Source organism: Oryzias melastigma, linkage group LG1 (assembly GCF_002922805.2).
Source record: "Oryzias melastigma strain HK-1 linkage group LG1, ASM292280v2, whole genome shotgun sequence".
Taxonomy (NCBI): Eukaryota; Metazoa; Chordata; class Actinopteri; order Beloniformes; family Adrianichthyidae; genus Oryzias; species Oryzias melastigma.
The window spans coordinates 29914402-29928031 of NC_050512.1; the positions used below are offsets into that span (position 1 = coordinate 29914402).

General features: G+C 37.5%; 1 protein-coding gene across 1 annotated transcript in view; it reads right to left on the reverse strand.

Annotated features, from left to right (window-relative positions):
- LOC112157364 (protein jagged-1a) overlaps positions 1-13630 on the reverse strand; it is a gene marked incomplete at its 5' end in the record, with an annotated part of 47801 nt that overhangs the window by 6998 nt on the left and 27173 nt on the right. The window contains 13 exon segments of the mRNA XM_024290063.2: positions 147-278; positions 363-581; positions 879-988; positions 2716-2829; positions 5234-5319; positions 5713-5740; positions 7941-8057; positions 8132-8245; positions 9459-9572; positions 9648-9761; positions 9941-10105; positions 10726-10876; positions 12700-12873. Coding sequence (XP_024145831.1) covers positions 147-278; positions 363-581; positions 879-988; positions 2716-2829; positions 5234-5319; positions 5713-5740; positions 7941-8057; positions 8132-8245; positions 9459-9572; positions 9648-9761; positions 9941-10105; positions 10726-10876; positions 12700-12873 — 1638 coding nt within the window.

Below are 13630 nucleotides of genomic sequence, written 5' to 3' on the forward strand. Positions count from 1 at the left end.
AGACATTTGGTTCCTCTACGACTGTTGATCCACATCTAAGGAGAGATCCATCCTCGCTGCAGCTTCTCTGCTTAAGATGAGTCGGCTGAACAGTTAACGGTTTCGGACACGTTTGAGCGTGTCTCTCTTCCCAACATTTGACTTACGACGGTGACGTGGATCTCGTTGTTGGCTCCTGGCGACGGCTCACACGCCACCGAGACGGAAGAATCCGAGGACAGGTTCTTGATGGCGAAGAGGCTTCTGAGCTCATGACAGATCTGCTCCACCGTCACGCCCTGGAACACCAAACGATCAGTCAGCAGCTTTTAAAGCGTTTTGACTGAAGGAGAACAAAGTAACAAAGACTCAGACAGACTGACCTTTGACATGATGTCCTTGTTGAAGGTGAAAGTCACGTTGGAGCAGCCGGCGTCTGGGTGACACCCGGATGGGGGTGTGGCTCGGTGGGCGTGGCCCCAGCACTGCCCTTGGTCGACGCAGGGCTTCACGAAGCAGTGTTCATCCTGTACAGCGAGACAAGACTGACCAGGCGGACAGTCTGCACTGTGCAGGCTGCAGGGTTTGGGTCCACACCAGAGCTGTCGAGACAGAAGGACGATGCATCCGGAGGTTTGAAGCACCGACAGGAAAATGAAGACTTTATATTAATTTGTTTGTATCAGAATGGAGCGGATCCGCCCAGCATGGTTTTCACTTAACAAATACAATCTTTATCAAACTTGATTTTTCTGTCAACGATATGAATAAAGAAATTCTCAGAAATGCAGTTTGAAGCTCAACTTTCTTTATGCATCAGAACAAGAACATGTTCAAAACTCCTTTTTCATGGGAGTTGGTCTTTAAACAAACGTCACTAATCTAAAGAACAGTCGTACCTTCGTGCAGCCGACTCTCCCGTTGACACAGCGGCAGCTGTTGCAGTCGTCGCTCCATCTGCTTCCGTGCGGAGCCACCACGCCGCCGTGCACGCAGGGCCGGTCTGTCGCTGAAACCAACAACCACAGGGAGAGCGATCACGCCTCTGCTCAAACAGACATGAGAACAAAGGTTGCAGGATGTGTTCAGAGAGAATCCTCTTCGACTTTCCTCTGCCTTAGTGGTTTTGCAGAAAAGAGGAATTTGTAAACCGAGAAACTCGTACCGGCTTCTAATTTGCTTTCGTGCAGTGACAGCATAAACTGATAAAGTTCAGAGAAAGATTAAATGAAACTTCATTTTATTGGCACAACATTTTATGAAAGCATCTTAAATGATGCATTAAAAGCATATTTTGATATATCGAAATCTGAAAATTGAATTATTAGTGCTGTCATGTGATTAATTAATTGCGACTTTAATTAATCTAATTAATCAATTTTAATCTTAAAGATTTTTAACCTACTAACTGCAGCTCATTTTGAAGTATTTTATTTAAAGATGTTACCATGACAACGCTTTTGCATAGATAAATATACAAGTTCAAATACTTTATTTTTCTTGGATGAGCATGGCTTGAGCAGCACAATGCCCTCAGGTGTGCACTAACACGGGAGTAACCATCCAACACAAAATGAGATTAACGTGATAAAAAAAATAAATAACACGCTAAAATGCCTGTAGTAATTAATCGAGATTAATGCGATAAAGTGACAGTCCTACTAATTGTGTCCCGGTTCATTAAGTAAACTAATGGATTGTGAATAAAACTTATTTGATTTTCTTTTCCTTTTATCATATAAATCTTCCAATAATAGCCGGTCTCTAACAGACGTTGGGACGGCTGCTACGTTTCTGGAATAAACGTCAGGACTAGTATTAGAAGATATATAAAATATAAAATATAAACTTGATAGAGAAAAAAACGTAATTAGAAGAGCAACGATAAAAACAGAGAAATTATGACAGATTAAAACTAATAAATAGACAGTATTAAAACGAAGATCTTCTACATTTACTAAATACACAGTTTAAAAAAAAATCGTTCATTTAATAAAATTAATTAATCATAAAATAGCTTTTAATGAATAAAAAAATGAATGAAACATCTCAGTTTAGTATAACTAGATTATATATAACACTTCAGGTAATCTTTGTGATGTTTAAACTCAGGAATCCACTGAAATTAGGATTGTTTTCAATGGAAAAAGCACTGAAGATTTTCTTCTATATTATTGTAAATAAACTCAAAAAAGAAGGAGTTACAGAGGTTTTCAACTGGAGTCTCCACAGAAACTCTCAGGGAGACGTTTCAGGGGTTTAGAAGTTTTGGTTCAGACCAGCACCTGAGGACCTGAGAGGTCTGGGGGGCTCTGGGGGGTCTGGGGGGTCTGCGAGGCAGGAGGGAAATTGAGAGATTTAAAAGCTCATAAAAAAGGATCTTAGAATCAAGTCCGGGGTGATCATGTTTATGCTTTTCAGTACAAAACTGATCATATTTATTTAATAAACTTGAAGATTTACATCTGAAGACCGAATAACAAGAGTTTTATTAAATTGATGCAAGTTTTAAATGATCTAAATGACCGTCCACTAATCTGACCTCCACCCCAAAAAGAACGATGGGTTTATTACATTTGTTGGAGCTGCTGAGCCAAAAAAAGACCGTCTGAGATCATCGTTCTCCTTTATTTGATTTAGTAACCACGTTTGAGTTTGTTCCCACAAGCCCAGCAGCGTCAAACACACAAACACTGGGGTTTGTAACCACGGCGGGGCGTGGGGAGGGGCTGTTACCTTCCTGGCAGAGGGGGTCGGTCCTTCCAGGAGGACAGACGCAGCGGTAACCGTTGATTTCATCCATGCAGGTTGAACCGAAGGCGCAGGGGGAGGACTGGCACTCATTGATGTCTGAAAACACACATGTGACGGTCATTACTGATGTTTTCTTTACAAAGAGGAAGACTCAGAACTAGACTCTAAAAATCCTCTAAAAATGACATTTATTGTTATGAATTTTCTCTGGTTTGTGTTTCACATTAGATTTATTCTGTGGGCTGAGACTTCTCCTGATGTCCTCCTGAGTTCTCCTCGAGACCGTCTCAGCTGCCTGGAATCAGGAATTAGGTTTAATCTCTTCTGTTATCAGTTTTATGGATTTTCTAGTTGTTTTTTGTCATTGGTTCTTAAATCTTTTGGAACTTCACTGGTTCTGTTCAAGTTCTTCCTGGTCCAATCATAACATTCACAGTAATCCATTAAAAGGCTTTTATTCATGGCCACTTACAAATATTGACGTTAGCAAACAACATTAACATGTTTTCATTAGTGAAAGTAAAAAAAGTGAAATAAAACAAAATCATTATTTTTAAGTTTGTTGTTCAGAGGAAAACAAATGTTAATTCTGTCCATTAAAATGAGGAAAAAATGTGAGATTTGTGTTTCACATATAAAACAACATTAACACTAGAATTCCTAAGCCTGCGCAAATTTGCACAGAGAAGAGTTCCCCCCCTCTAGTCCGAGAGCCCATTGTTGTGTCATGGTGGGTCACTGATGAGCCATTAACTTGCCCATGTATATGTTAATGCAGCATGTAGTACCTAATGTCTAGTGGCGGAATCTGGAATGCATGTCAAACTTAAATTTCAACATGACATTCTGCATTGCGAAATCAGGAAGTCATTGTTGATGGTTTGAAGGCATTTGTCTGTGTTCAAAATATTTCTTTCACCTGCATTGAACAGTTTTGAGCTAAAAATAAAATTTAAAAGTAAAAACAAATATTTCATGTGGACTATTCCTGAGCGGGATTCAAACCCGTGACCTTCTGAATGCGAGTCCGCAGCCCTAACCACTTGACAGTCTAGTGGCGGAATCTGGAATGCATGTCAAACTTAAATTTAAACATGACATTCTGCATTGCGAAATCAGGAAGTCATTGTTGATGGTTTAAAAGCATCAAAAATGGATCATAATCCAAGTTCAGCATGTATGAAGCAGATCAGATGTTGAGATGATTATCTGTGGTTTATATCTTTCTTTTTTTTAAATTCCTGACAAAGATAACAAAATCGAACACAGAGGCTGCACTAAGCACTGTTAGAATGTTTTTTATATAACAATATAATATGTGGGATGTTTTTCCTTTCAAAACAGCAAAACCAAAGAGGTAAAAATGGTAAAACCGTTGACTGTATATGAGAACTGGACTAAGTGACCCCTCCCCCCTCGTGCTCCAAACAGGAAGTACTTGTTGGCTCCAAGAAGCCAAAATCTGATAGACCTCTACAGAAAAATAAACAGCTTTTACTCTAATCTAATCTGTCAGAGTAAAGATTCTTGACAATCTTTGCGTTTCTCATGATATTTTCTCGGTAGTTCTGTTTTTTTGAGTCATAAACGGACCGATCCGATGGCTTAATAAAAGTAGGTGGTCTCTCATGAAACATTTAAAATGTTGGATTGGCAGATTTTGTGTAGCTTGCTTTTAAGTTGTAGGGGCGTGGCTTTTTAACAGAAACAAAAGCTTAGACGGATTCAAACCAATCACAACATGGAAACGTCCGTATGGCAAAAACGAATTGACTTCATTTGGTTGGAGCCACAATTACATTTCCTTATACAGTCAAAGAGAAAAAACAAAACTGAGGAGTGGAAGGATTTTAGTTTGATGATTTAGTTTAAGGAGAATAAAAAAACACAATTTGCATAAAACTTAATGGAGCCAGAGGACGACTGGCTGGAAGATTTTTTATTTAATTATTATTATCACTAAACAGATTCATAGAAGAACTCCTAAATTTTTTTAATCATTTTTACAATTTTATATTCATAAAAAAATGTAATTAATTGTAAAAGACTGTAGGAATAAGTGGAACACAAAAAGGATTTTTTAATTGAAGCTAGAAAAACAGTCTGATGAATTTATAGATAAAGATTTTGCCTCCAGGTCCTTTTAAAGCTGCATTCACATTGGACGCGATTTGTGTGTCAAATTCACGTTGATCGTCCCTCTTTTTTAAGAGCCCCAGCTGTGTGTGGGAGGAGCAACCGCCATTGTTTTTCTGGACTAAATTCGTCATCACGTCATGGATGGATGGTGTTGAGCGAGTAGATTGTGTTTATCTGTTTTGGAGAGCTCTACATCGATGTCTGGGTTCACCAGATTGTTCAGAGTCTCTCCTGGTGGGGTTCTTCACTCCTGCAGCCTCTGGCGGCCATTTTAAACGTGACTTCCGTCTGTTTGTGGCCCAGTTTGAGCTTTAACCCGAGAGGAAGAACAAACCAGAAGAGACGAGACACTGCTACTCACTGATTCTGCAGTCTGGACCGGCGAACCCAGCGGCGCATTCACACCGGTACCAGTTGTCCCCATCAATACAGGTACCGCTATTGTAACTGCAGAGGAACAAAGCACAAGGCTAAATACACAAGGTGTAATAAGACAGATCAAACTGCAGGAGTGAACCAAACAGATCTGAGCAGAGAGCAGAGAACGCTGGACTCGGGTTTGGCAGGAAAGTCTAAGGAGACCCGATAAGAGAAAGGCCAGAAAAGGTCAAGAGGACCCAAAAGGAGCTCAGGCACGATCAGGTACCTCCACAAACACTCATCATTCAGTGCGTGCTCACAGAGGATCATTCAGACACTTTTATGGCTCTCTGAAACAGCTGTACTGAAATCATGAAGCCCGAGGCTCAGACGCTTTCTTTAACACATAACATGCAAATGTTTGGCGCCTCCGGAGGTTCAGATCACAGAGGTGATGACAGACAATAAAATACAACTCACCAGGGATGAGGTCGACAATCGTTTGCATCTGGAAAAAATTAAAAAAGTATTGTAATTACTCTTTCTACAACTGAAAAGTGTCGATCGTTTCTGTACATGAACAAACTGATGCGCACAAGACTTGACAGGAAGACGGCAGATGAACTTTCACTCATGCTGGTACACGGAAAGTGACTTTAACACGAAGACGTTTTCATTGTAGGCGTGGCTTTCATCCATAGAAGACTGCTGTCAAAGATTTAGTCAATCCTGACGATTCTGGTCAGAAACCTTCAACTCTTCATGACCCGACTGCTGGATGTGTGCGTTTACAAAACCGATTACAGTTTCTAAAGCATTTTATTGGACACCTACATAAAAAGGTGGAACACATACACTGGAGTGATACTAAAAGAAAATATATAGACAAAGATAAAGAAAAAATTGCTTTTTTTTGCTCATGAAAATAAATATTTTTTTAAGCTTGAATTTCAATTTCAGAAATGCAGTAAATTCTTTTATACAGAAGAATTTACCATGAGGAAAAACTCTACAATGAGATGTTAAAAACAAAAAAAGACAATTTTCATTGGAGTTGATCTTTAAGGGGAGCGCAGAGTTGTGCAGGTAACCGCATGTGCGCGCGCGTGGGGGTCGTCTTGTTTTTGAGTTGTAGTCATGAGTTCTTCTGTTTTGTAAAACATATATTTCTTGATATGTTTCACCTCAAGCTTTTCCATGGAGCTTCTAAGTATCTCCTTACATTGAGTATAAATAGTTGTTCTGTTGGTTACATTTTGTTCATGTATTTACATTTTTTCTTATAATAGTAAAATAAACTCATTTTTAACCACCTGACATGCCACCAAATTAAGAAACCTGAAGTGTTTTATCAATTCTCCATAATGCACATGTCAGATGACTGAGAGAAATGATGATCAAATCTATTGTCGGAACGGTTTATTATTATCACACGTTTTTATTCAGGTTTACTGTTTTGTTGTCATTTTACCTACCTAACGCATGCAGCAGATTTACTTGAACTACAAATGCAAAAACACCTTTTCTATCGTTGTGACTTTGGTGTTCCTTCGTCCTTTTTCTCGTTTTACTATTGAATATAAACAAATACTTTGGTGTAAAATACAAGTATTTTTTAAACTAAATGCAATAATATGGGGTCAAATCAGTATCAGCTTAAAGTGAACAAAAAAATGGATTGAAAACTTGAAAAATAGACATAACGGTAAAAAACTGAAAATTTGAAAACAAGATATTGCAAATTTGAAAAAAAAACTTGAAAGTTAAAAAACAAGGTGTTCAAAATTTGAAAAAAAAACCCCCTGAAAATAAAAAAAAGGATAAAAAAACCCCTGGAAACTTGAAATAAATCTTGAAAATGCGAAAAATATTTCCTTAAAAGAGGGAATCATGGGATGCATTTACGGGTAGCCAATGGGCTCAAAGCCCCGCCCCGATGTAAAATTAGGCTCGGCTAAGCAGTGAAAACTCGAAAATCAGAATTAAAGCTGTAAAACTGAGGACTGAAAGTGAAGATTCAGAAAAAAAAAGAAAATTCAAAACAGTACTTGTTACTAATGGATAGTTTTTTTTAAAAATCAGTATTTTTTACATTTACAGTTTTTGTTTTATTTCAAGTTTCACTTTTTTCACATTTTCAAGATTTATTTAAAGTTTTCATTTTTTTTATTTTCAAAAATTAGTTTTTGAAAATGTTCTTTTTATCAAAATTTCAAAACACTTTTTTTAATTGACCTTTTTTGCAATGTCTTGTTTTCAAATTTTCATTTTTTTCCAGTTATAATGTCTATTTTTCAAGTTTTCAATCTTTTTTCGTTCACTTTAAGATGATCCTGATTTGACCCGATACAATAAGATGACGTTATTCTAATAATAATCTGCTCTGACAGCAGATGAAACCTTTTACCATCATTTAGCTCAGTTTGTTAAAAATCTACGTGTAAATAACAAAATGTAATTAATTAAAGAAAATGAACCAATACAACAAAAAAATATTTATTCAAATTACATGGATTTGTCTTAAAAGCCAAAGAGCCACAATGGAGGGGAAAAGGAGCCTCATGTGGCTCCAGAGCCTTGAGGTTTTGTGAGCCCTGTGTGCCCCATACAGGTCTGACCATAAAGACAGCCCGTATCCACCCATGAGTGTAGTTGTGACCAAGGCTTTAGTACGGAGCTCTATTTGTAAAAGGAGGACCGTGACTCACTCTGGGTACAGGTGGTTCCCTCAAACCCCTCCCTGCAGATGCAGCTGAAAGAATCTCCATCAACCACACAGGTCCCTCCGTTCTCACAGGGGTTTGGCAGACAGCTGCTGTTCTTTGCTGGAGGAGCAAAATCACCGTCAGCTCTTTGATTAACACAACTTCAAGAAAAGTGAGTTTTGTCACAAACTCACCAATGTTGCAGGTGGACCCCTCCCACTCCGCTGTGCATAAACACTTGAAGGCATCCCCCTCATCATAGCAGGTTCCTCCATTGTTGCAGGTCATCTCGTCACACTGACTCTCTCCTGGAAGCAAGAAAAGTCAAATCCCTTCAGTGAGTACTTAGTTACTGCAGCCTTGTGATTCCGTGTTTGAGTCTCAACTCCAGGTAAACACAGAAGGTTGGGTCACAATAAGATGGGTTTTTGCATCTCCAGTTAAAATAATGTCTACTATGACAGCTTTGGGAGCATTTTTAATAACATTCAAAATTTCATCTTTTATTTAGGATTCAAATGTTCTTCAAATGAGGGCAGAGCCTTTTAAATGACTAGTTACTGTTGATTTTTCAGATTCCAAAACTGTTAAGTTTGCCCCGTCTTCCTGCCTGTTTTTGGAAAAGTCAGAGTTTGATGATGTCATTTCCTGTCAAAGTGCTTCAGAGCTTCAAATGCATGAAGCCAGCACACCTCAGTCAAGTAGCGGTCGCCTCACTATGACGGAGTTCATTTTTTGCGACCATGCAGTTTTACAGATTTTTTGCTGCAATTTTTAGTGTCTTTTATAACACTCACTATGCTCATTCTGTTTCCTGATTGGCTGTAAACCATTGTCAATAAACCTTCTCCATGCATTCATTTTGTTAAATTTACATAAATATTCAATAGTCTTTGAGTTTTATTACATTATATTGGATTTTTTTTAACAAGGTTTAAATGAAAAGTGTAAAATTGTTCATGTCTGACTGAGAAGAGTCTATAAAATGTGAAGTGAGGAGCCTTATAAAATCATTTTTTTTGTGAAAAATAAAGATGATCAGTTTGTTGATTTTGCCCTATTTTTTACTTAATTTTAAGATAAATAACATCACTGATTCTATCTCTCCACTCTGAGGTCATCCAACAATTGAAATGCTACAAATGGGTATATTTTACAATTACAAAAATAAATAAATAAATGTGCAAACAAACAGAAAGTACTCGAGTATGAAGCGTTTGTGACTCATAATTCAAGATAAAAGTGAATACTGGAAATGCTTTTTCATTTTCACAATTTGACTGCATTATTCGTCTCTTAAATGAAATGAAAAAACAATTATCTAAACAGTTTTTTCTTTTCTTCTTCAACAACTCTCACTCTGTCACTTAATTAAAATGACAAAGAAAATGGTATTTGACATTTCCTTTTTAAAAAGTTTTCTAGTAAATTTGTGCAAAAATTAAATTACAAAATATAAAATGTGATATTTAAAATGCATTTTCAGAAATGCTTTTTCATTTTCACAATGTAACTGCATACTTGAGCTGCAGGTCTTTCCCTTCCAGCCGTTGCTGCATTTGCAGTAGAAGTCGGTGGTGAGGTCTTGACAGACGCCGCGGTTCTGACAGGGGGCGGAGCTGCAGTCATCGATGTCTAAAGGACGACGGTCAGAAACATCAAAGCTCTGCGAGAAGCCACGCCCAGAAGCAGATGACGAGGAGGACTTACTGCTCTCACACGTGGGCCCCTCCCAGCCTCTGGGACAGAGACAGCGATAGCGACTGACTTCGTCGATGCATGTTCCTCCGTTCAGACAGGGGGCCATCTCACAGTCATTTATGTCTACAATTCAGAAGATAGGAATATAAACTAGGAAGTCTTTCCAGTTTAAGCAATATCAAAGAGAGATATACTGTATGCAATATCAAATTACTAATAAGCCAAATTAAGTTCACAAACAATAAAAGCAGATTTATTAAAAACGGGGGAAAAAATTATATAAATGCAACAAAGACACTCACTCTCATGACAGTAGGTCCCAGAAAACCCTTCTTCACATTTGCAGCTGAACTGTCCGTTGGCGTGACTTTGACACTGGCCGTGAGGGCTGCACACGCTGGTGGAGATCAACCGGACTCCAGATGGCGTGCTGTTGGACGCCACCGCCACCGTGCAGCTGTCAATCACTAATAAAAAAAAAAGAAAAAGTCATGCAAACATCTTTAATCCAGACTATCTAGGAAAACTGGACTGAGTGAGTTTGATGTCGTCCATAGGAAATGACTTCCCGCTCAAACCAAATTAATTCTATTCAGTCGCCATTTTTGTGTAACAAACACCGCCATGTTGGAACTACTCAGTAAGCACCGATTGGTCCGAGTTAACATTTCTTTGATAAGACTTTCACCAATCAGTAGAGAGCTTGTTGGAAGGCCACACCCCTACCACTCAAAAGCCTTAGACATGACCCCACCTACTTTAATTGAGGCATTTGATTGGTCGGTTTGTAACTTGAACTGTAGAAAAAAATAATGAGGATTATCAAGAACGTGTTTAAAAAATGTATCATGGTTATTCTGATAAAGAGAATGAGTAATGACCGTTTATTTCTCTAGAGAAGTCTATGGGATTTTGGCTTCCTGTTTGGAACATGAGGGGGGAGGGGTCACTCAGTCCAGTTCTCATATACAGCCATTGACATAAAAGCTTTTTTTTTGTTTTGTTTTTTTTACACACAGCTGCAGAATCACTCATCAAAAGAGGTGGTGATTATTTTTTATTGGCACTAAAGTTCTGGAGTCTGAACCTTTGCAGGGCGCTGTGAGGCAGTGGTCCTTCAGGAGTGAGCAGTTCTTGCCCTCGTAGTCTTCAGGACATTCACAGATGTAATCGTCCACAGAGTTGAAACACCGACCCCCGTTCAGACACGGACTGTCGAGGCAGTAATCGATATCCATCTGCAGAGCCAGAGAGTGAAAAAGGTTATTCTGATTTCTATCATCTTGACATCTGAACTTATAGTTCTGTTGGACAAGCTCTGACACACTTTCAGATCCTGAAAAAAACACGGAGTAAAGTTACAGTCATTAAAACGACTGAAGATTGAAGAGACGTGGAAGGCTGATGAGGTCGTACACGCCTTCAGAAAAGACATGCAGTTATCAAAATTACATGTTCAGATACATTGTAGCCTCACTTTTGAAAAACTTCTTTAAGAAGATTCATTAATTTTCCAGAAGCTTCATTTTTTTTTTTACTGTTTACAGAATCATTTTTATGTGAAAGCAATTTCTCAAAACTCTCTCTGATGTTTAATAAATGTACTTTAGCATAAAATGTCAGCATTTTGTTTAAATTCCTTCACATTTGTTAAAATGTAGCTTTTTATCAGCCTAAACTAACGTCTTAATGTTGTTTAAAAATCATCAAAACTGCTCAAGAATTTAACTTAACATGCAAAACTAACAGGCTTTGTATGGGGTCAAATCAGGATCATATGAAAGTGAATCAGAAAAAATCAGATTTGAAATTTGAAAATAGGAATGGAAAATTTGAAAACGCATCATGCAAACTTGAAGGAAATATTTTAAAAATAAAATTATAAATTTGAAAAAATACATGTATATTCTAAACTTAAACAAAATACTGTACATTTAAGACATGGATTAAAAAAAGAAACTATAAACCTAAAACTGTTGTCAAATAAAAAATGTTTATTAGTAAAAACTACTGTTTTGTATCATCAATTGTTGTTTCTTTTTCTCCTTCTTCACTTTCAGTTGTCAATTTACACTTTTAAATCAGACTTTTCTTATTCTGGAGGCTAGTCTACTTTTATGTGTGGGCGGAGCTTTTAGCCCATTGGCCACCGGGATATGATTTACAGCAGGTAACAGATTTACATGTCGCACAGTTGTATAGTTGTAAAAATGCTCTCCTAAAATGTTGGTAAATATTTCAATATTTCCTAGAAGGTTAGAATGTGTAACCTCTGTATTTGAGTTTAAAACTTGACTTTTCATATTTTGATTTTTTTTCCAATTTAAAATCTTTTTTAATTTACTTTAAGCTGATTTGACCTAATACTTTTGGGAAAAGGTAAACTTTATTTAAAGACCCGCCCCAATAAAATAAATGTTTTTGGTGTTTTTAACATGTTCTCGTAGCATTTTCCTCATGATGGAGAAAATAAATAAAATAATTTAAAATTAAAACAGCGTTTCTGAGAATTTCTGTATTCACATTGTGTTGGATCAGGAGCAGACAAACCCAGTGATTTGAAAAAGCTCAGGTTTGTGATGCATCAACTACCACTGGCGGGCCAAAGTCCCCCGCTCCACTTTAATTCCAAAACATCCACTTACAGACAAATAAATCCACTAATGTCTCTATTTTCCTCGTCTGACCTGACATGTGGCTTAAAACTGTACGACTGGAACGCTGAAATATTGTTGGGATTTTTCTTTTTTTTAGCTTTGGTTCGTGAGGTGCTATAAGCAAGTGGAAAAGAATGTAAACAAAGGAATGCTGGGAAATTATCAAAGGCAAACAGAGACGCCCACAACTCAGAGATGAATTTCTAATGAACTCCTGTCGCTCTGCAGAAACTATGTCTTAAAAAAACCACACATGCTTTTTAATTTTTGGCTAAAAATGGCATAATTATAATTAACAGACCACTGGGAACGGTTTAACAAAAGAAAGAATATCGTTGGAGAGGGACTTTTATTTATTTTTCTCGTATATTGTTTTTTTGACAATAACTTGGGGTGCAGTTTACCTGACATTGTCGTCCAGAGAAACCAGACGGACAGAGGCAGTGAAATCCATTCACTCGGTCGTGGCAGCTGCCGCCGTTGAGGCACGGCCCGCTGGCGCAGTCGTCCAAATCCCTCTCACAGTGCTCCCCTCCGAAACCAGGAGCGCACTCACATTTGTAACCGTTCACCAAATCCTGGCCGACAAACACACAATAAACACAAAGACTTTTTTTGAGACGTTCAAAGCTGAGACATGTCAATGAAAATATTTGCATATTAACAGATTTTTGTTATTATTTTTTTAGGTTGTGCTATAGAATACATTCCTAACATTTATAAAGATTGTACTTATACTTTAAATCTCATTTAGAAATGTAGTTGTAGTGTTTCTGCGTTCTAACGTTAAAGAGTTTAATTCAAATGCTTAAAAACTAAAATAGGCCACACAACCTGGAAAATCAAACGTGTCATGTAGTCAAATGACTGAAACCGTCCAAACGTCTTTATGCAAATTACAGCCTTGTTACAATGAATTCCATAAACCACCAACCTTCCTGAAGTGCATCATTTTTACATTTTATGCTTTTTCACATGGGAACAGATGATCACCTCAGTAGGAGCCAAATCAACCAAACAAGCTAGCACATTGCTAAAATACTAGCTTAACTCAGAATTAGTCCATAAAACCTCAGTGGACACCAAATTAGCAAAAAAGCTAACATGTTGCTAAAATACTACCTTAACAATGAATTAGTCCGTAAAACCCCAGTAGATACCAAATTATCCAAAAATGTTAGCATGTTGTTAAAAATTAGCTAACTTCAAAATTAGCCTTAAAAACCTCAGTAGCTTTGATGTCCTTATGCTGAACGCTTTGATAACAATATAGCACAGGTTTCAAAGATCGTAAAAAATTTAAGGAATTGCATGAAAAAAAAAGAAAATCGCAAA